Here is a 22,251-nt window from a genome sequence, read left to right as displayed (position 1 = left end):
AGCATTACCTTGACAGGGCGTGTCTATCTAGTTTACTCTTTCCTTAGAGGCTGCGTCTGCTGTGTCAGAGGGGCTAGGGGCTCAGGGCTCTGCAGTAAACTGGGGACACTTGGGGATGAGGAAGGATGTGCAGGTGAAGAATGGGACTGATGGGGAGGACAGAAACTCACTTGCTGACCTTGAATTTTTTTAAAAGCACACAGCCAAGTTGTTGAGATCAGATGTATGCAAGTGAATCCCAGACTATCCTTTAAATTAAAGGGCAAGCAATGGGGCAGAAATGAGAAACTGGAATTTAGAGAAAGGATAAACTGTCCTGGTCTGAGGTGGCTGAGGAGGATTTAGAGCGGAGAGCAGCTTTGAAGGATGAATTTGGACTGTGCTTGTGTGTGTGGGTCTGCAAGATGGGCTGTGTAGTTTGCATGTACACAACCCAAATGGGGACCGAACCCGCAACCCAAGCATATGCTCTGACTCGGAATCAAACCCATGACCTTTCAGTTTACAAGATTACAGTCCAGACAACTGAACAACACCAGCCAGGACTGCCAGCACTAATTACATGAGGAATGGCAGCCTTTTCCTTCCCGCCATCTGGATTCCCAAGGGTCTAGCTGCCTGCCCAGAGCCTTGCCTCTGTGGCCTCTGGCAGGCTTGACCTTGTGATACCCTATGGAAAGCCCCCAATATGCTTTTTGTTTGGCCATGAACCCAGAGAAGTTACAGTGCAGGAGAGGAACAAGGCGGGAAAGGCGGCCAGTTGGCAACACCCACCCTCTTTCTGGAAAGAGGTCTGCGTCTGGCCCATTCCCAGGCCCCCTATTGCTTCCCCATGCTCTCATCCAGACCAAGTATTCAGGGTCCTGGCCTCACTGTCTCTGGGGATCTGGGGCTTTGTGTTCCCCAGTATCTTATATTGTGCTCATTGCTCCATCCCCACTTGGACTCAAGGTTGTTCTCCCTTCTTTCCTCTCCCTGCAGGGGACATAGGAACCATTCTTGTCCTTCATCCTCTGACAGCTCTGGCTTAGGCCATAGGCCCCTGAGCCCAAGTGGAGCAGTAGGCTTTGGATGGCTGGTAAGGAGCCGAGGCCCATCCCCTCTCATGCGGTGCAAAAAGCAGTGTCTCCATGGGGTTTATCCCTGTGCTCGTCCTGTGTTTGTTGCTCTCCCATCATGGGCTAGGGTGAGCAGGTACAAAAATGCATCAGATGTGGTCTCTATCCTCTATCCTCAGTGTTTAGCAGAAGAAGTAATTTAGTGGAGAAGCCACTGTCCTCCACTGCAGGTGGTCAGTTGCCTGCAATTCTCTGTAGAATTCTGTAGTGCCCTGTGCAGAGGTCAAGGGAAGGGCTTCAGAAAGACAGAGCCATTCACCATGATGATGCCTCGGAGGGCTAGAGGTGAACTCCAGTGTTTCCAAGCAAGCATGGATGTATTCCTAGCACCTGCCACCCATTTTGCAGTAGTAAATTTTTGAGTTTTGCTCTCCATGAGGCTTTTAATTCAGATTTCACTGCTCTTGAGCCTAGGGGTTGTACCAGGGTTATGGGATGTTATGAGCAAGGCTTCATCACTCAACAACATCCTGCATGAAGTCATAGGCTTTGACCCTATCTTTTCTCAGTTCTTCACTTTACCGAGAATTGAGAATCCTGAAAGTCTCAGTTCCAGTTCATTTCTTTGTCCCCAACCCTTTGTTACTGGACCTTGATCAGCACTATGAACTCATGCTGCTCCAGGGCAGGTAGGAGCCTCTAGGGGACTATGGGAAGGGCCTACTTCCTGTAAGCTAGGATGTGTGCACATTAACCTTGTCTTCCCACCTGATGCTGCTGTGACCTTTTTGGGCCATTGCCTTCATTATGGGCTTCCCTATAATCTCTCTTGCTCTGTAGCTCTCTGCCCAAATCCCACCAGGCAGGGAGGATGTGCCTGTGACAAGACCTCTAGTGATCTTTGGGGAGGCTTTAGGAAAAAACCTGGTGGGTGTTCGCTCATCAGGCCTGGGCCTTGTGCCTCCTCATCCTGGAGGCCACATGAGGGGCTAGGCCCCCATCTCTTGGGCACAACATCACCATTCAGAGGAGGACACATTTTTGCTTCTTCTCATTCTGGCTTTTCTACATCCTGCTAACACTGAACACATTGTGTTAAATGCTGGGGTCCTATCAGAGGAAGGGAGTTCTGGATTTCCTTAGGGATCAGTGAGGCAGGGGCATCCCACAGTCCCCTCACCACATTATAAGGGAGTGACAGCACTTCCTATGCTTCCTCCAGCTCTTGGCTCCGCTGCATTGGGTCAGAATGTGGGAATGCAGAGGTGCCACCTTCTGAGAGATGTATGAGGTGTCCAAAACAGAGGTCCATCTATACTCTCAGGGTGCCATTTGTCTGTTTCCCAGTTCTCTTCTCCCACTTGTATATACCCCTGGTCCCTGGCTAAATACTAGGATGCAATACCTGTTCTCTTTCTCTGTTTCAAGACCCATCTTCTTCCTTATGCTCTATGCATCTAGACTTGGATTTCTCTGCGATTTCTCCCACTGTGTTTCAAGAGCACCTACTTTACACATATGATCACCAAGTTCAACCACTTCCGCACTCCCCAACCCAGGGCTCGGGCTCACACACTACTACCAAATTCTTAGGCCCTAAAAACAAAACAGGACACTTCTGGTCAAGAAGGCAGCATAGGTAAACAGCTCACCTCCTTGCACAACCACATCAAAATTACAACTGAGTTACAGAACAACCATTTCTGCCTACAGAATAGGCAGAAATCAAGTTGAATGGAAGTCTGACAACTATGGAATTAAAGAAACCACATTGATCCAGACTAGGAGGAGTGGTGGACATGCAAAATGGGCTGGTCCTGCATCCACATGTGGTGATAAAAATTCAGGAGGGATATCTTGGGAGTGAGGAATCTCAGGCCCACACCAGGGCCCCCAGTCCAGGGTACCAGTGCCAGAAAGATATGTCCCCATAACTTCTGGCTGTAAACCCCAGCAGGGATTAAGTCAGTAGAAGAAACTTCTGGAGTCCCAAGCACTTTCTCTTAAAGAACCCACACATGAACTTACTCAGACTCACTCTCTCTGAGCTTGAGCAGTGGGGTAGCTGCTTGAGAGGTACCATGGCATATGGGGAGGAACTGAAGTGTCAGGCATCAAGCGAGAGCTGGGGCACAGCATTCTGCCAGACATAAAGGTGGGCAGAGCCACAGAACCAGCAGGCGGATGCTACATCTGAGACTCCATCAACTTGCCTAACACTATTTACCCCACCCTAGAGATTCCCTGAGGCTCTGTCCCACCCAATTTATAGCTATTAACAGTAGCTTTTCCCTATGAATGGAAAAGTGGTCTTGGCTCCTGTTTCACAACTTCCTAAAAACTCTTAAACAAGCAACAGCTGGCCTCAGTGAGCCTTCAGATCCTTACTTGTTGCTAAGTGGCCCCAGGCACAGCACTAACAGCAGCCAGCCTAGATCCACAGCTTGGCTCTGCCTGGGAATCTCCAAGTATAGCACAAGTAGCAGCCACCTCAGATTGCTCTATAGCTCAGGCAAGGGGGCCCTGGGGCAAAACACAGGTGGGGGTGACCTTGGCCAGAATCACCCAGGAAACCCCAGGGCCTGTGTACCCAGAGGACAGCTACATACCATGTTGGAACATCACCACACTGCCACTGCACAGCTGATCTTCCACGGAGGGTGGAGGTTGGTGGTCAGTGGTTACAGCCAGTCCTTGCAAATGACTAGCCTAGATAAATCCCTCCCAATTACCTGCCAACAGCAACCAAGGCTCAACTACAAGAGGAGGATGTACTCAGCTAACATGAAGGGTGTACCTCAAGTACCCAGCTTGGGTGATAGGGGAGGCTGTTCCATTGGTCCCTACAGAATATCCCATACATTAGACCATGCTAACAAGTCAGGGAGTCATAGCAGCTCTACCTAATACATAGAAACAAACAGGGAGGCTGCCAAAAAGAAAAGAAAAGAAAAATAAAAAACATGGTCCAAATGAAAGAACAGACCAAAACTCCAGAAAAATAACAAAATGGAGGTAAGCAAGGCAGAGTTCAAAACACTGGTTGTAAGGATGCTCAAGGAACTTAGTGTGGACTTAACAGCATAAAAAAGATCCAATCAGAAACAAAGGATACACTAATTGAAATAAAGAACAATTTACAGGGAAACAACAGTAGAGTGGGTGAAGCCAAGAATCAAATCAATGATTTGGAACATAAGGAACAAAAAACAACCAATCTGAACAACAGAAAGAAAAAAGAATCACAAAAAAAAAAGAGGATATTGTAAGCAGCCTCTGGGACAACTTCAAGAGGTTCAACATTTGCATCATAAGGGTGCTAGAAGGAGAATAGAAAGAGCAAGAAATTGGAAGTCTATTTGAAAAAATAATGAAAGAAAACTTCCCTAATTTTGTGAAGGAAACAGATATACAAGTCCGGGAAGCACAGAGTCCCAGACAAGATGAATGCAAAGAGGCCCACTCTAAAACACATCATAATTAAAATGCCAAAAGTTAAAGATGAAGAGAGGATGTTAAAAGCGGCAAGAAAAAAAGCAGTTATTTACCTACAGGGGTCTTCCCATAAGACTGTCTGCTGATTTCTCAAAAGAAACTTTGCAGGCTAGAAGGGACTGGCAAAAAATATTCAGTCATGAAAAGCAGAGACCCACAACCAAGACTACTCTACCCAGGAAAGCTATCATTTAGAATTGAAGGGCAGATAAAAACCTTCCCAGACAAGAAAAAACTAAAGGAGTTCATCATCACCAAACCATAATTATATGAAATGTTAAAAGGACTTATTTAAGAAAAAGAAGATCTAAACATGAATAATAAAGTGGCCAAAAATACATACCTGTCAACAATTTAATGTAAAACACAAACTAAACAAGAAGAACAGAGACAGAATCACGGATATGGAGAGGGTTTCAATGGCTGACAGATGGGAAGGGTATGTCAGGGCATGGGTGAAGAGGTGAGGCAATTAAGAAGTACAGGTAGGTGGTTACAGAATAACCATGGGGATGTAAAGTACAGTATAGGAAATGGAGTAGCCAAAGAACATATATGCATGGCCCATGGACATGAGTAATGGTGTGATTGTGTGAGGGGGTGCTGGGTGGAGGGGGCAAAGGGGGAAAATCATGACAACTGTAATTGCATAAACAATAAAATATAATTAAAATACAAAAATAAAAACAGGACAAACTTGCCATAGTAACTTTCAGAATTTTTCTCCACCTCTGGCCTTGGCTCTCTATATTTCCCCTTTTCTCTCTCCCCTTTGCCATAATCTTTTCTCAGCTCCTCATTTACCCTTCTAAGTTTTTCTCTGCCCCCTACTCTTAATTTTATGGAAACCTCCCTTCTCTTGATATACAAAGTTATCCCTCATTTTTAAAAAATACATTTATTTTTTTAATTTTTATTTATTTTTAGAGAGAGGGGGAGGGAAGGAGAAAGAGAGGGAGAGAAATATTAATGCATGGTTGCCTCTCGTGCATCCCTACTGGGGACCTGGCCTGCAACCCAGGCATGTGCCCTGATTGGGAATCGTACTGGTGACCCTCTGGTTTGCAGCCCACACCCAATCCACTGAGCCACACCAGCCAGGGCCAAAGTTCTCCCTCATTAATGTCACCTTCTAATTCCTCCAGTGAAGTGTCTGTGCTTTTAGCTGAGGCCAACTGCTCGACTTGAGGACCCACTCCTATTCTGTATTTCTGTACCATGACTTGGCTCCAGCATTTCTTCCTTTGCTTGCTCTTGTGCAACGTGAATTTATACTTCTTGACTGTATGTTTTTCATCAACATCCAACATGCTATATCTTCTCCATTTCAAAAATTCTTGGTGCTTTCTTCATTTTTTCTGCACTTCTGTGGTGCAAAACTCTTTGAAGCAGTTAATTATACTTGCTCTCACCAATGCTCTTTCATCCCATCTCAAATCTACTCATCATTCACCTGAGTCTATTCTTCTCAAGGTCATGAATAATCTCTATGTTGTTAAATCTAATAATAAATTCCAGGTCCTTATCTTACTTGGCTGATTGGCAACTTTTCATGCAGTTGCTCACTTTTTCTTTGCAATGACTTCCTCTATTGGCTTCCATTATTCCACAGTCTCCTGGTTTTTCTCCCACCTCACTGGCTGCTGCTACTCAGTCTCTGCTTATTTTTCCTACTCTTCACTACCTCCCCTGCCCTACATTTCTTAATGTTGGACTTTCCTGGAGCCTGGTCCTTAGTTTCTCCTTCATTTACACTTATTTCCTTGTGATCTTATCCAGTCCATGGTTCATTCTATCTATCTATCTATCTATCTATCTATCTATCTATCTATCTATCTATCATCTATCTATCTATCTATCTATCTATCTATCATCTATCTATCTTTCAATCAATCATCTATAGTGAGAACCCTCCCTGAGGACCATCTGGCTTTTGTGTTGAGAATGGACTGTTGAAGGCGTGGTCTCAGGAAGAAGTTGGGAGATTAGTTATGATGCTACTGCAGTAATCATAGCAGAGGGAGTGAGAAGTGGTCATGTTATGAACTCGTTTTGAAGGCAGAGACAGCAGGATTTACTGATGGATTGGATGTGGATTGCTAGGAAAAAAAATGTCCAGGATGACACCAGTATTTTGTCCTAAAGAAATGGATGGAAATTGAAAAAAAAAAAAAAACCCATAAAAAAAATAGAAGGATGGAGTAGCCTCTAACTGAAATGGTGAATACTATGATTGGAGCATGTTTTATATGAGTGATTGGATGATGGTGGTGGATGGAGAATCAGGAGTTCAGTTTTTCATTCTGAGATGAATATTGGATATCCAAGTATATATGTCGATTAGACAATTTGGGCATGTGATACCAGCTATCCCATGAGATCATGAACTTCATTGTGTGAGTCCTGTGTCATGTTCATTGTGTGTTTGCTGTAGTAAAACACACTATACGGAAGGTAAGCTATACCTTGCATATAGTAAGTACTCAAATGTTTTAATTGTTGAACATAAAATGCTTATCCAGGTCATTTCTATTGTGATCCTTCTGGAGCATTTATCAGCCAGAGCACTTCCTCCTATGGTGGGATCCCCATTCATAGTGCTTATCATATTAATGTAATAATTTGTCTGCCTCCCCAGGCTAGATTTTGGATTCAAGGAATATTAAGGCACTACTATGTGCCAGCTACTAGCCTAAACCCTGGGTATATGAGATACTATTGTAATTATTCAGGCAAGAATGAATGAGAAACTGAACACAAGGAGAGGTAGTAAAAATAGAGGAAAGGTTCAGGTTTGAGAGATATAAAGATTAGAACCCAGTGACTGACTTCATGTTTGGGGTGAACAAAAACATGGATTTATAGTTAGACAATTTCCTGATGTTGGCAGACAGTTTGGTGGAATGGAGGCTGAGTGTTCAGATTTTGAATAAATTTGCTTTACCTTTGGACAACAAGGCTGAACTCACTGCTCTTCATCACACGATGGGCAAAAGACCTAATATCAGTGCCTATTCAGCTCCCTCCCCTAAATCACTTGGGCCCTGAGTTGGCTACCTGGCTCTAGGTTCTTTTGAGTACAAATCAAATTTGCTTTGTTCCCTTACATGCCTTGATCAAGAACATGTCAGTTTCTGTTCCAAATACTCAGACCTCTGTCATTAGCAGAAAAGGACAAGCCCCTATTTATATTCTATTGTGATCTTCATTCTAGGACTTACTCATTCCAGACAGATGATAGGCAGTTGAGGTGGGATAGAGGCAAGACAGCTACAGAAGCCTCCCAGAGAGTCCTCCAGAGAGATCTAACAAATAATTGAGAAAGAGCAGAGAGGAAGAGATTCTATCATTTGCTTTGACCTACTGTCACATTAGCTACGTGCTTTTGATAAACACAAAGCACTTCCTCAAGACTGGACCACTGCGGCACTTTTCTAAAAAGCTCCTCTCCAGATGTGGCCATATATAGAAGTCATCAATGAATTTCTCCTGTGGGTTCCTGGCCACTCCTTGTCAGTACTATCCTCATGACCACATTGCTCCTCTGGGCCCAATGATACACGGAAAGCCAAGATAGAATTCAAATGTGACCTTTCCCTTCAATGCACCTTAGACAAGGGCCTTGCTTCTCTGCTCAAGTTCCTTTATCCACTGTCCAGGGAGAGGCTGGGAGGACTTGGTGTGAAAAGCTGACAGTGGGTAAGTGTGGGTTAAAGCTCCTTCCCTAGATAGAAAGGGCATATTAGCCTACCTCATGCCTTCCCTTAACACACCACAGTGGAGAGAAGGAGCAGACAGACAAATCTTTGCTTAGACATATAGCTGTATTTTGGGTGGCACTCTGTCCCACGTGCACATGAATGAAAATGACAGTAGCAGTCTTCTTCAAGGGATGCAGACATTGGAGAGCCTACAACGTCTTTTGATTGTGCTGGGTCCTCTTGAGCATGCCAGGATTTCCCTCTGAGGTGAGAGTTGAGAGTTAGGGTGGGTTCCCTGGTTGGGTGGCACGAGCCAGTTGAGGGCAGTGCCGAGGGCAGTGGCGGGGGTGGCCCAAGCCTGAGGCAGAGTGGAGTGGCTTGAAGCAGGAGCGGTGCCGGAGCTTACTGTCTGGGGAATGGGAGCCATCCAAGCAGTACAGGCCCACCTGCTTCTCAGTAGGGGGAGATTGGGCCTTGAGGTTCCCTCTTGCCTTCTTCTCTGTCTTAGTTCTGTCCATGGAATTTCTGGCTGGAGCCAGCCTCTTTTCCACTTTTTCTTTTCTGGTGTGGGCCATTTTCTCAGCTGTCAAAAATATGCATTCCTTGTTCCCTTTGCCTTTTGCCTTGAGGTTTATACACTGTAGAATGGACTTCATGGTATTTCTCAAGCCCGATTCTGGAAGGGCAGGCCTCATGTGACAATGGACTGGCATCACCTGCCTCTGCAAAACGCGACCTTGCAAAATTGGGCCCTGTGATGGCTTATGCTGAATGAGATGGCCCGGGAGAGGATGGCCCTGTGACACCTGGAACCCCAGAGGCTGGGCATTCTGAGGGGTCCTTGCTGGTTTGAGGCTGACATTGAGCCTGGTTTGACTGTCTTGCAGGCCATTCTTCTTAGATTTCCCCCCTCCAGGGATTCCTGGAGGTGGCTCTGGGGGTTTGAGCTGAGGGCGATGCTGGGAACTGTGTTGACAGGGAGCATCAAGCTGCAAGCTATATCTCCGTCGCCAGGGGCTTTGGGGTGTCCTGTTCAGCAGCATCCCTTCTGGTCTCTGGGCATCATCAGAGTGGCTCTTTTCTCTTGCTGAGGAGAACACAAACCCTGCATCTCCTTCTCCATGGTCTCCTGCCGATTTGGGTTTGCCTGGGTCCTTTTCCTTTTTAGCCAGCTTGGGGACTCGGGCTGAATACTTGCTCTTGCCAGGGCTTTGGGACTCAGGGTGCCCTGGCTCCTCCAGGCTGGGCTTGTTCATACTGGCCTCCAACTGAACACAAAGCACCTGGCCCTCTGTCATGTCCCCACTGGGTTGTGACATCTTGGAGGACCCTTGGGCAGAGCCATGGGGTGCTGTTCTGGAACTAGGTTCCTTCTGGTTCTGCTGCACTGCTTTTAATTCAAGGGCCAGCTGTCCTTTAAGGTAGAGCCATTTTGGATCTGGGGCATGGGGAATGTTTGGTGGGATGGGGAGTTTCTGGAGCAATGCTTCTCCTCGGTTGTTTGGACTCCCAGGAGACTCCTGTGTGGATGTGTTCTTTGGGATTACTGCAGTTTGTTCTCTGGACTCCCTAGCCTTTGGGGGAATTCCCCATTGTGCCTCTAGCATTTTCCTTCTCAGATGGAAATTTAGCTTGGCCAAGATGGATTTCTTGAGGAGGTAGGATCTAGCAGACTCTGTCTGGCTCTCTAGAGGCTCTGTGTCAATCGTTCCTTCCACCGGCACTTCAGGCTGAATATCATCTGCAGTTTCTGCACAAGTCTCACTGGTACCTTGAAAGCATGGCCCAGGGCTTAGACACTTCTCTTCAGTGTCAGAGGCAGCCCCCACCTCTGGAAATGCAGTCAGAGGTTCTGTTAAGATTTCAACAGGTTCAGGTACCACCTCTGTGATTATAGTTTTCGTAGTTATTGCTGGGGTAATGACCTTGGAGAGAGCCACATAATAAAGAGGAGGTAGCCCTGACAAGAAGGCCAGATACTTGTGCCGGAAAGTTGTCTCCAGTTTCTCAATGGCTTCCTTGGACAGGGCTCGAGGTAGCTTTGGATGTTCAATGGCAGCTTCTGGTGAGGTCTGTTGCAGCTGATCTAGGGATGTCGGCATCCCAGACATAATTTTCTGCTGTAGGTCAGTGTCAGTTGCTGCCTGTAGCTCCAGGAGCCTGCTTTCTGGGTTGCAGGTGAAGGCAGCCACCTCGAGCCCCCCAGGAGTGATGCACTCACAAGACCTATATACATGGTCAGGGACCTTGCCCTCGTGAATCTGCTCACATTTGGAGTCGATGTGGCTCTTCAGGATTGCCTTGACCTGGTCAAATAAGTGTGGCATGAGGCCACGGTCCTCAAATGTTGAGAAAGTGTCACCAGCACCAATGGCTTCTAGGGCTGAGGGGTGGGGACCTCTCACACTGGCTAGGGCTGTGCTGCTCCAGGATGGAGTCTGCTGGTGAGTGGGGGACACGAGCAACTGGAAGGACTGCTGGATCTTTGGGGGCAGGCCCCAGCGATGGTGAATCAACTGCCTCTGCAGGTGGAATTCCAGCAGCCTCCGGGCATGGTCCGGCACGAGGAATAGTTCCCTTGTGAGGATGGAGATGGGCTTCCCTGGCCAGGAAGTTTTCATGGTTTCTGGAGACTGGGCTGTGTCACCAGACTTGTATGTCACAGAGCTCTGGGTGTGCTGAGCTCTCTGGAAAACAGCTGGCAAACTGCACTGACGCTGGAGCTGCCTCTGCAGCAGGTGCCACTCTAAGGCTTCACACTGGGCCAGAGTCAGGAATGGGACGTTGACCTGAGCTGGTGGATGGTCACATGGCATGACCCAATTTGGGGATGATGGGGGCGAGGGTGGGTGTGACTGGGGTGGAGTTTTAGGCACCAGAGTGAGGAAGGAGACGTCCTTGAGGAGAAAAGGATCCTTCAAGGGGAGCCTGGACAGGCTCCCATTTGTGGAGTGTCCTGGAGAACCCAAGAAGGTGTCAGCCAGGGACTCACTGTGCAGAGAAGGGAGGCCACAGAATAGCTGGCTGTATTTCTGCTGCAAATGGCCCACTGAGTCCTTAGCCTGTTGCCCAGGAAGTGGATAGTGGCCACTCAAGTCTTTAAGGTCTGCAGAGGGCAAGGCTAGAAGCACGTGGTTTGGGTTTTGGTGGTAGTGGTGTCTTTGTATTGGGTCTGTAAGGGACCATTGGGAAACCCAGAATGTCTGGGTTGCCTGGCCAGCCATACATGAACCCCAGGTCTGGTAGGAAGTAGTGGCAAGTTTCTCAGCAGAGAATTCACAAGTATCATTTTGGATGAAAGAAACTGGTTGGTTATTTAGAGGTTGGTAAAACAATGGTGGGTTTGGCATAAGCTGCCTCAGGGACTCCTCTACCCGCCTGGGCAGCCCCCACCTCTGGAAATGCATCCATTTTTTTACATGTACCTCCAGAAGCCTCAGGACTTCAGGACTGGGGAATGGCAGGTGGGTAGGGAGGACAGTGAGCATAGGCAAGGCTATAGGATGTGTCATGGTAGTGATATCTTCCTTCAGGATCGGCAAAGAGACCTGGGGATGCAAGAGCTGCTGACCTTGGTTCCCATACCCAAGTTTGAGGTTGTGCTGTATAATCTCCTGCTGGTTCACAGGAATCCTAGATTCCTCAAACCTTGAAGAAGACATAGTCTCTTGGAGCTGGGGCATATCTTGCACTTGAAATCCTTGTCCTAGCTGGACATTTTCAGCCCAGTATTCTTGCATACCAACTGTGCCAGCTGATTTGACAGCTGACCAAGTAACTGGCTGGGTTAAATATTTCTGATCCATTAATTTTGATGCTGAAGGGGGTTCAGGTTGAAGTGAAAGCTCTTGAGGGCATGTGGAGTGATGCTCCAGACTGTGTTCAAAAGACGCATTAGACTTGGACAATATCTCTAGGCAAGAGGAGCCCTGTGATAGCCCCAGTGAAGTGGGATAGATCAGGGTGTTCTCACCCTCCAGCAACTGCTGGATCTCCAGAGCCATGGTATTGCAGACTTGGCAGCAGGTATCTGCGCATAGTAGCCTCCGCACACTTCCCTCCTGAGGAAGCCAGCTCTGGCTGGAAGAGAAAACATGGCAACTATTACTGATGGTCTCAGGCAACCCATGGGAACACAGGGCCGTAAGTGACTTGGAGGTGGATGAGTTGTCTGCTGTCCTGTGTTAAGAAGCTTAACCAGGAGATAGGACATGGGAAGCCAATGGTTAGCTGATAGGGCTTCACCAGGGCTATCACCAGGCAGAACCTGGACTCGGTCTCATTTGGGGATAAGGAGGCCACAGCACGGTATTCAGTATTTCCAAGCTGTGGAAAATGAGGTCCTTGTGGAAACTCTGCTTCCCGGGGACTGTGAGGTACATACAATGTCTCTGGGGAGCCAATCTCATTCTCTAAAGCTTTTAAGAAGAGGAGCTGTCAAGCTCCTGGCTGAGGGCTGTCCCAGGAACTGAGCTCCCCCGAGACAGCACCAGGGGAGGTAATGTCAGCAGGGCCCAGGGATCTGCCTGTGAAAGGGTGTGGCCATAAGGAGACTATGGCAATGATGACTTATTTATGCACTGTTCACCCATTCTCTTAGCTGGCTAACTGGTATTCTGGCTGAGTGCAAACCCTTGTAGGTTTTATGAATTAAGCACTAGTCAAATTCTGAATTCTGGAGCACTGTGAGCGTAGCCCAGAGCAGAACTGGGAGACCCCTCCCTCCTGAGTTGTCTGAGCCCCCTTTGCCCTGGCTCCCCTCTCAACCATGCTGCAGCCCCCACTGTGTCCAACTCCCTCCCAGCCATCATCCCTCTCCTCATCTGTGTCCCAGGCCAAGCAGAGAAATCATCATGATCCAGGCTGGAGCTGGGGCACTACAAAGAACGAGTGATCACCTTTTCATGACAGACAGCAGCTCCCATGGCTTCTCGGCTTCTATCCAGGAAAGTCTCCTAGCTGAGAAACCAGGAGACAGTGTTACATGGAATGAGAGAGGATTTGGGACATTCTGTAGAAGCTAAAGGCCTCTGAATGAGAAGAGACTGAACACCCCAACAGTCAATACCCTAAGACATGCCTGGGTACAACTCAACCAGTTCCCGTGTGCTGTCCTGCACCTATCCCGTTAGATCTTCACAGCCACACTGTGAGTGAGGCAGGGTGTTCAGATGCCCATTTCATGGATAAAAGACTCAGAGCTGAAGTGACTTCCACAGGGCCATGAAACTAGTAAATGGCTCAACTAAGGACTTCTGTCCTACTTCTTTATTCTTCACTCCCTGGGCTGAGGTGGCAAATTTGGAACATTCTCAGGTTCTGATTTCCCAACATAGAAATTCTGGGAGAATTTGTCAACTTGGGGAATTGGAACCTTTCGTGGTTAGAGTACCTATTCCTGGCTCCAGAGATCAAAGAGGGACAAAATTCATGGAACCTGCCCACAGTGGAGGGGAGTCAGAGATGATGCTGGTACTTTACCTCTTAATGCTGCATCTCTAGCCTTTTGCCTGAGTGTTCGGTGATGCTTAAAGACAAAGAAGTTAGAGTGAAGCTGGGACACCATGTTCTTTTTCATGTCCATAATAAGACAAAACTAATATAAATTTCCAAATTCCTTTCTGTGTATGTCTCTGTTTAATACACTCACTTACATTTCCTTCCTCTAGTACCCTTCCTCTACCCTTTTCACCCCAACATTTCATTTTCTAGTTCTTTCTTACTTCAAGGCTCTCTTTATTCCTTACTTCCTGTCCCCTTTCCCAGCACTAGTCCTCTAGGGGGCTAACAATGACACAGGAGGGATTGTGGAATAAATCCAAAGGTGATGGTAATTAGTTCTAACAGCCCTAGGACTTTTGCTTACTAAGTCCACCAACTAGAAGAAGCCCCCTTATTTGGATGTCTTTTGAGATCCAGTGAGGTAGATTCCATTTCAACCAGGTCACAACCCAAGGTAGACAGAGAGGTTCTGGATTTTTCAATTAGAATACACTGTAGGGATGGCTCGGTAAGAAATTATATCTAGGCTCTGAGAAAAGTACCACATTAGAGTAACTGAATGTATGGTATAAAAAGTGGCGAGGAAGGTAAAGACAGACTCTGAGATCTTAAAAAGCTTCTTATCTGAGATTTAATTAGTTCAATCATAGAGGTAATGTCTCCGTACCAGGCAGCAGCTTGTTTTAGGTTCCAACCTTAATCCTTGGTAACTCCTTTTCACTTGCCAGATAATTAGGATAATAATGAAGATGGTGCCATATACATATAAGAAATATCCAACGTTCCAAAGAACAAAAGTAAAGCTTAGCATGATCTAAACCACAAGAGCATGAGGAGACCAGCTGTTCCTTCATCCAGGCGGTCAGGATCCTAGTGCCTAATGACTTGTCCTCTCACCTCACAGAGGACGGAACCAGGTCACCAGACTGCATCACAAAGCTCTTCTGTTTCACAAGGCAGATGCTGTGTCAAAGAGTTTTATCCAGTTTAGGGAAGTGTGTGTGGTGATTCAGTTTGCAGATTAGGGTGTCTGGTTGTCTGTAAAGGTTACAGAGCCAGAGACTAAATGTGCCTGCGCACAGGCTGTGTCTCCGCTCCCACTTTGCCTTCACCCTCCACACCCTACAGCAGACTGATGGCTCGGCTCTCCTCCATGACAACTGTCTGGTCATCCATCCCCAGAAAACTGAGTATTTAGAGCACCTCCTGAGGAAGAGGGACAGAGGGAACTCCACCAACTCCCTTGCTCGTACTGGAAATGTATCGGGGAAGCACAAAGAAGCCTAAGGAGGGCAGAGTCTGGTTATGGCTCGGAAATGGAGAGCTTTGATGTAATAGGCAATGGTGATTGGAAATTAGAGGTGCATGAAGGGGCCCATGGCTGATGTGGCAGGGAAAGGCCAAGGTGGTAGTATCTTTAAATTTATACACGTGGGGGAAGGAAGCCATCACTGTGGTGGGAAGAGATTTTTAAACACTACTTTTAATGAGGCGAATGAATTTGGCTCATTTCTGGAGCACTATTTCTTCTTCTCTCTCTCTCTTCCTTTCCTTCCTTCCTCCCTCCCTCCCTTCCTTCCTCCCTTCCTTCCTTCCTTCCTTCCTTCCTTCCTTCCTTCCTTCCTTCCTTCCTTCCTTCCTTCCTTCCATTCGTTTATTCATTTTTCGTCCTAGAGCTGCCTCTGCTCATGTGACAGCATTCTGCTTGGTCAGGAAGATGATTTCCCTACGGACATGAGTAACCACTTCCAACCGTAGGTCACAACCTAATTGCTGTTCGAGTGCTTACATATCTTCTCTGCAAATGTGCTGTTTACCTGAGGAGATTTTTTTTAACCTGATTTTGGTAACTTTTAGGCAGGACTCTCTTTTTTTTCCAATCAACCCTAGCACCTGTCACTCCTGTAACTTGACTACTAATTGAGACATTATGTTACCTGCTTGGCCTCTGTGGATTTTATATGAATCTAATATCCCAGGATTCCTGAATTTCCTTGAGAGTGTTTTGCTTTGGTGATAATGGTCTAATAGCCCAAATTTTTAGACTCAAAATCTTTTAAGAAGTTGTTTTGGTGGTTCTTCCAGCATCCAGACCTCCACCCAGCTGGCCCTGAGCTGGGCCATGTCAAGGGTACAAAGACATCTGAATCCTGTCACCTTTCTGCTCTCAAAACACTTAACTACTAGATTTCCAACATAAGACCCATTCACACAAAGCAAGAGCCAACAGCCTAGAACAAATAGAATTATATACTCATTTGTAAGGCCTAGGTCACAAACACTCATTTCAGAGAAGAGAAAGCATAGTGAGGATCAGGATGGTAAGAGAAGGCTCTTGGGTAGAATGACTTTGAGTCTAATCAAAGTACAGGCTGTGGAGCAAAGAAGCATGTTTCACGTGGCAGAAAAACTTACCAACATGCAGAACACTTATCAACATTTGGCAGTAGAAAATGCAGTCCATTTTTAGCAGACATTTAAGTGGGTGGATTAGAGAGGACTTGTGAGTAAGATCGGAGGTATAGACGTGTGGTCTTTTGATGACAGGCCAGTGCATTTAATTGATTTCAATGACTGAAATTAATTGGTTTTATAATGGTACAGAATTCAAAAGGCAAAAGAAGGCATGTATTATGTCTCTTTCCCACCCTTGTCTCCTCTTTTCCTTTCCCATGTATCTTTCAAAATTAGTTTAGCATGAGAAATGTAAATGAACTGATATATTTTCTGCACAAATGAAAAGATGTGATAGATCTGTTTTCTCTTTCTTGTTTTATTTAATATTTGAATATATCTCAAGTATATAATTTTCTTTGAGGCTATAAGGTCTTATTTGATAGAACTTCAACAAACTTTATCTTCAATCCCACATTCTTGGATATTTACAATCTTTTGCTCTGAATAATAATGTTGATACAAACTCATGTATATAAATCCTCATACACAGGAATAAGTATCTATAAAATTCCTAAGAGTTGAATTGATGGATAAAAGGGTGTGACAATTTTAAATGTTGATATTGCCTATTTCCCCACCAATTGAATGAATATTTACTCTCACCCAAACTGTGTAAGGGTGCCTCTCTTCCCATACTTGATGATTCAATATTATCAAATTCTTTATCTTTGTCAACCTGAGAAGTGGTAAGTTGTATCCTGTATATTTACAAATTTGTTTTAAGGTAGGCGAATCACCTTTGTATGTTCATTTCCTTTTTTTATTAAGTATATGTTCCTATTTAACCACAGATTATTGAACTTTTACTTGTTGATTTATAAGTGCCTTTTAAAAAAAGATTATTTATTTGTTTGTTTATTTATTCATTCATTTATTTATTGTAGAGAGAAGGGAAGGGAGGGAGAAAGAGAGGGAGAGGAACATTAATGTGAGAGAGAGACATTGAGCAGTTGACTCTTGAATGCACCCCAAATGGGGACCTGTCCTGCAACCCAGACATGTGCCCTGACCAGGAATCAAACTGATGACCTTTCACTTTGTAGGATGACATCCAATCAACTGATCCACACCAATCAGAGCCAGCCTAATTAATCTTAATCTAAGATTAGATAGTTACCTCCAAGGAGCTATTGTGGAAGGCACCTGTATATTTGGGGATGACTCCCTTCCTGGACACCATCAAGCTGGTAAGAATTCAGCTATAAGCTTTAAGGAATTGATGAAGGCCAAAGGCAGGCCACCATGAGAATACAGAAACTCTGGGAGCCACAATTACAAGGGCAATTCATATTCACTTGCAGGCTGTTCTCCATGGACTTTTTACTGTGTGTTCACAAGAAAGACTGGCTGCAGTGTGTGAGTCCTGAGAAAGTTTCCCTTGTGCATTAGAGATCTTCCAGCAGAGGGTGGGGTAGAATGATGGAGAAGGCCCTACCCTTAAGACCCAGGGGTACAGTGCCCAGCTAAAACTGATACTGAGTCAGAAAAACAGAGAGCCCTACCGCCAACTACCAAACAGGCATTGAGTAACAAATAACAGCAGTCCACTGCTGAAATAGCATCAAGAGCATGGAGGGAGACACTTTCTGAGTAGTAGGCACAAAGGAAAGATAGAAAGCTGAGAATGGAGCAGATATTGATAAAATCTCTATTAAATCAGCCTCAACCACAGACACAGGTAATGTTTGAGACACTTGAAGCCTGTTGTACACTGACAGTATTCATAGTGTAAAAAAACCTAAACACAGGTCACCTCCTGAGTAGATTGACTCAATCTCTTATATTCAAGTCCTAGCAGAAGGAAATGGTTGCCCATTTCCAGGCATAAAATCTGTTTACCTAAGTCTTTACTGCCTTACAATAGATGTCCAGCTTTCAACAAAATATTATTACAAGGCATACAAAGAAGGAAGAGAACATTGACACACTATTAAAAAACAAAGCAATTAACAGAACTAGGCTCAGATATGATACAGATATTGGAATTAAAGGAACTATAATTAATATATTAAAGATTTATTGGGTTGGCCAAAAAGTTTGTTTAGTTTTTTCAGTACGATGGCTCTAGTAGTGCTTAGTTGTCTTTGACTTAATTCAAAACAATTTTGTTAGGGTGTATTATGACAGCTGTCATATCAGTGTGCATTTAAAAAACATCAAAATTGGTGAATTTTTATGCAGCCATTTTAACATTGAAGATGGAAGGTGATATGCAACATTTTCAGTGTATTATGCTTTATTATTTCAAGAAAGGTAAAATTGCAACTGAAATGCAAAAAAAGATTTGTGCAGTGTGTGGAGAAGATGCTGTGACTGATCAAACATGTCAAAAGTGGTTTGCAAAGTTTCTTGGTACTATTGACAATTTTTCTAAATAATTCTTTGCTGTGGGGGTGTCTTATGCATTGGAAGATGTTTAGCAGAACCCCTGTCTTCTATCCACTAGCAGCCAATAGTGGGAGGTAGCCAACATACTCAAAATATCCAAATAAAGTTTTTGGTGAAAATTAAAATTTTTTTATTTTATGGAAAAAACCATATGGGCTTTTTGGCCAACCCAATATTAGAAAAGGTGGGTAGCCTTCATGATCAGATGGGTAATTTCAGCAAAGATGGAAACTCAAATAATCAAATGGAAATTCTAGAAATAAAAAACATGGTAATACAGCTAAAGATTTCTTTTGTCTGGCTCATCAGTAGTTTTGAGACAGGAGGAAAGAATCAGTGAGCTTGAAGATAATTCAATAGACATTTTATAAACTGAAACACAAAGGAAAAGGTGTGGGGGGGAAATCCAACAGAAAAGAGCATCCGAGAGCTGCGGGACAAATCAAACACTCTAACATATGTGCAATTGGCATCCCAGGAGAGGAAGAGAGAGAGACTGGGTCTTTTTCCATTCTTTTCTTGCTCAGAATTTGCCCTGCTCTCCTCAGAGACCTCAATTATGTGGGTAATGAACCTTCTCATGCCCTTTTGATATGTGTCTGTGGCATTGTCAGTCTTGGCATTTGAGCCAAATTTTGGGTGGGGTCTCATCCTGTTGCTTTAGGGTGGTAACAACAAATCAGAAAGTTTGTAGAATATAGCATAGAAGAATATTTTTATGACCTTGAGACTAGGAAAACTTTCTTTAAAAGGACACAAAAAATACTAATTATAAAGGAAGATTGATGCATCAGACTACATTAAAATCAAGATCTTTTATTAATCAAAAGGTAGCATTAAGAGAGTGGAAAGGCAGGTCATAGAAAGGGAAAAGATACATATATGTGTGTGGGTGTATATATATGTATGTATGTACATAAAATTTATCCAGTAAGTGGACTGTGTTCAGAATATCTAAAGAAGTTCTACAAATCAATAAGAAAAATGGCAGACAACCCAGTAGACTTGAATAGGCACTTCACATTAAAAAAAAATCTAAATGGCCAGTAAACAAATGAAAAGATCCTCAATCCCATTAGAAATCACAGAAATACAAATAATCAGAACCACAATGAGGTACTACTATAGGCCTACCAGAAGATAAATTTAAAATGTTGACAATGCCAAGAAATGACAAGGTTCTGGAGCAACTGAAACTCCCCTGCACACCTGGTGGGAGTGTAAATTGGAACTATCACTATGGAAAACTATTTGTCGGGGTCTATTAAAGCTTGCCAAATGCATTTTCCTATGACCCAGCAACTGCACTCCTAGATCTATATCTGAGAGATGCATGCATATGTTCACCAAAAGTCATGTACTTTCATGTTCAAAGCAGCATTATTTAAAACCTCAAAATAGAAGCAATAAAATTTTTGTTCAACAGTAGAATGGATAAATTGTGGAATATTCATACAGCAGAATGCCGTACAACAATGAAAATGAATAAATCACTCCCACATGAAACAACATAAAAACTCACAAACATAATGTTGAATAAAATAATATACATTGTATGATTCCATTTGTACAAAGTCCAAAAATAGAGATGTTAGAAATCAAAATAGAAGTTTTAAGGAGAAGGCAAAGTGGGTAGGAGATGATTAGGAGGAAATATGATAGGGTTTTTGAGGTGACAGTAATGTTCTGATGGAGGTGAATATTTAGGTGTGTTTATTTTGTGCTTATTCATCAAGATGTATACTTAATATTTGTGTATTTCTCTGTATGTATGTTATACTTCAATGGCACTTTAAAGAGGTAACCATAATAATCCAAAATTGAGATTAAGAAAACAATTCCATATGCACTAGCATAAAAAGAATAAAATACTTAGGAATGACTTTACAAATGAAATATAAAATTTATGCTCTGAAAAAAATCTAAAATATTTTTGAAATAAAATTTAAAACTCTAAATAAATAGAATGTCTTCCTATGTTTATGGACTTGAAGACTTAATGTTGCTAAAATGGCAATACTCCCTAACTTGATTCAAAATAATCCCTATCAAAATCTTAGCTGCTGCTTTGCAGATTCACAAGCTAATCCTAAAATCCATATGGAAATTCAAGGTATCCAGAATAGTCAAAAGAATCTTGAAAAAATATATAGAGAAGAGGATTCACACTTTCTGTTTTCAAAACTTACTACAAATCTACAGTAATCAAGACAAATACCATATGATCTCACCTGTAAGTGGAACCTAATCAACAAAATAAACAAGCAAGCAAAACAGAACCAGAGCGGTGGAAATAAAGAACAGACAGTAACCAGAGAGGAGGGGAGAGGGGGATAGCAGGGGACAGAAGAGGAAGGGTTGTCAAGAAACGTATAAAGGACCCATGGACAAAGACAATGTTGGGGGGAAGGAGGTGGGGGGGAAGGATTGAAGGTGGGATGTGGGGGTGTGTAGGGCAGGGGAGAGTAATGGGGGAAAATGGGGACAACTAATTGAACAACAATAAAAGAAAAGGACAATGTACTGGCATAAGGGTAGACATATATATCAATGGAATAGAGTTGAGAATCTAGAAATGACCCTCAATATATGATCAATTGATTTTTTTAAAAAGGCTTAATTAATTTTATTTTCTTGTGTAAAATTATGTGGTGGCCACAGCAGGAGCCTGGGTCCTCTGCACAGAAACCCAAGGTGGCAGTGAATTCCTGATGGGGAGACTTGGTGCACACTGCCTCCTTTCAGAATTTGGGGGTGAGATAGCTGTAGGTCTTGGAGATGACACCAAAGATGGCCTTGGCAAAATTACCCGAGGTGGCAGTGCAGCCTCTGGCTGAGGTGTAGCAGTGGTCAATACCAGTCAACATCAACAGCTTCTTGGGCACAGAGGCTGAGACTATGCAAGTGTCTCTGGGGGTGGGGATGAGGCACACTAGTACAGAGCAACAGCAGCCGGTCACCTTGCAAGGGATGCTATGGAGTCTGCCAGTCTTGTTCCCCCACTAGACTTACCACACAGGATGATGATCCCACCCCCACCTCTGGCATACGCCAACCTGTTCTCTGTGGGAACTTGGTTTGCTGCTGCTGTTGTTTTAAATTCCATATCTAAGTGATATCATACTGTATTTGTCTTTCTCTGTCTGACTTATTTTACTTAGCATAGTGCCCCCAAGGTCCATCCATGTTGTCACAATTGGCAAGATTTCATTGCTTTATGGCTGAATAATATTCATGTGTCTGTGTGTGTGTGTATCACATCTTCTTTATCCATTCACCAACTGATGGACACTCAGGTTGTTTCCATATCTTGGCTATTGTAAATAATGCTATAATAAACATGGGGTGCATATATCTTTTCAAATTAGTGTTTTCATTTGCTTCAGACAAATATCCAGAAGTAAAATTGCTCTACCATATAGTAGTTCTATTTTTAATTTTGGGGGGGAAAGTTCATACTATTTTTCATAGTGGCTGTACCAGTGTAACCCAATGGTGTACTAGGGTTCCCTTTTCTCCACATCCTCACCAACACTTGTTATTTCTTCCCTTTTTTGATAATAGCTATTCTAAGTGGCATGAGGTGATGCCTCATTGCAGTTTTGATTTGCATTTTCCCGATGATTGTGATGTTAGGCATCTTTTCATGT

General features: G+C 44.1%; 2 protein-coding genes across 2 annotated transcripts in view; one reads left to right on the top strand and one right to left on the bottom strand.

The window, feature by feature from the left end:
* The window catches only part of PHF24 (PHD finger protein 24), a 189,489-nt gene that overhangs the window by 56,270 nt on the left and 110,968 nt on the right, over nt 1-22,251 (top strand). The window lies entirely within an intron of this gene.
* Nucleotides 8,509-14,567, bottom strand: LOC112304398 (protein SPATA31F1-like). Its single transcript, XM_024559989.3, has 4 exons — nt 14,424-14,567; nt 13,736-13,781; nt 13,153-13,213; nt 8,509-12,334 (listed from the first exon to the last, which is right to left on the bottom strand). The coding sequence occupies exons 1-4, from the start codon at nt 14,565-14,567 to the stop codon at nt 8,536-8,538; spliced, it is 4,050 nt and encodes a 1,349-aa protein (XP_024415757.2). The 3' UTR covers nt 8,509-8,535.

Source organism: Desmodus rotundus, chromosome 1 (assembly GCF_022682495.2).
Source record: "Desmodus rotundus isolate HL8 chromosome 1, HLdesRot8A.1, whole genome shotgun sequence".
Lineage (NCBI taxonomy): Eukaryota > Metazoa > Chordata > Mammalia > Chiroptera > Phyllostomidae > Desmodus > Desmodus rotundus.
The sequence above is the reverse complement of the archived record's forward strand: the minus strand, read 5'-3'. Positions and strand labels throughout refer to the sequence as shown.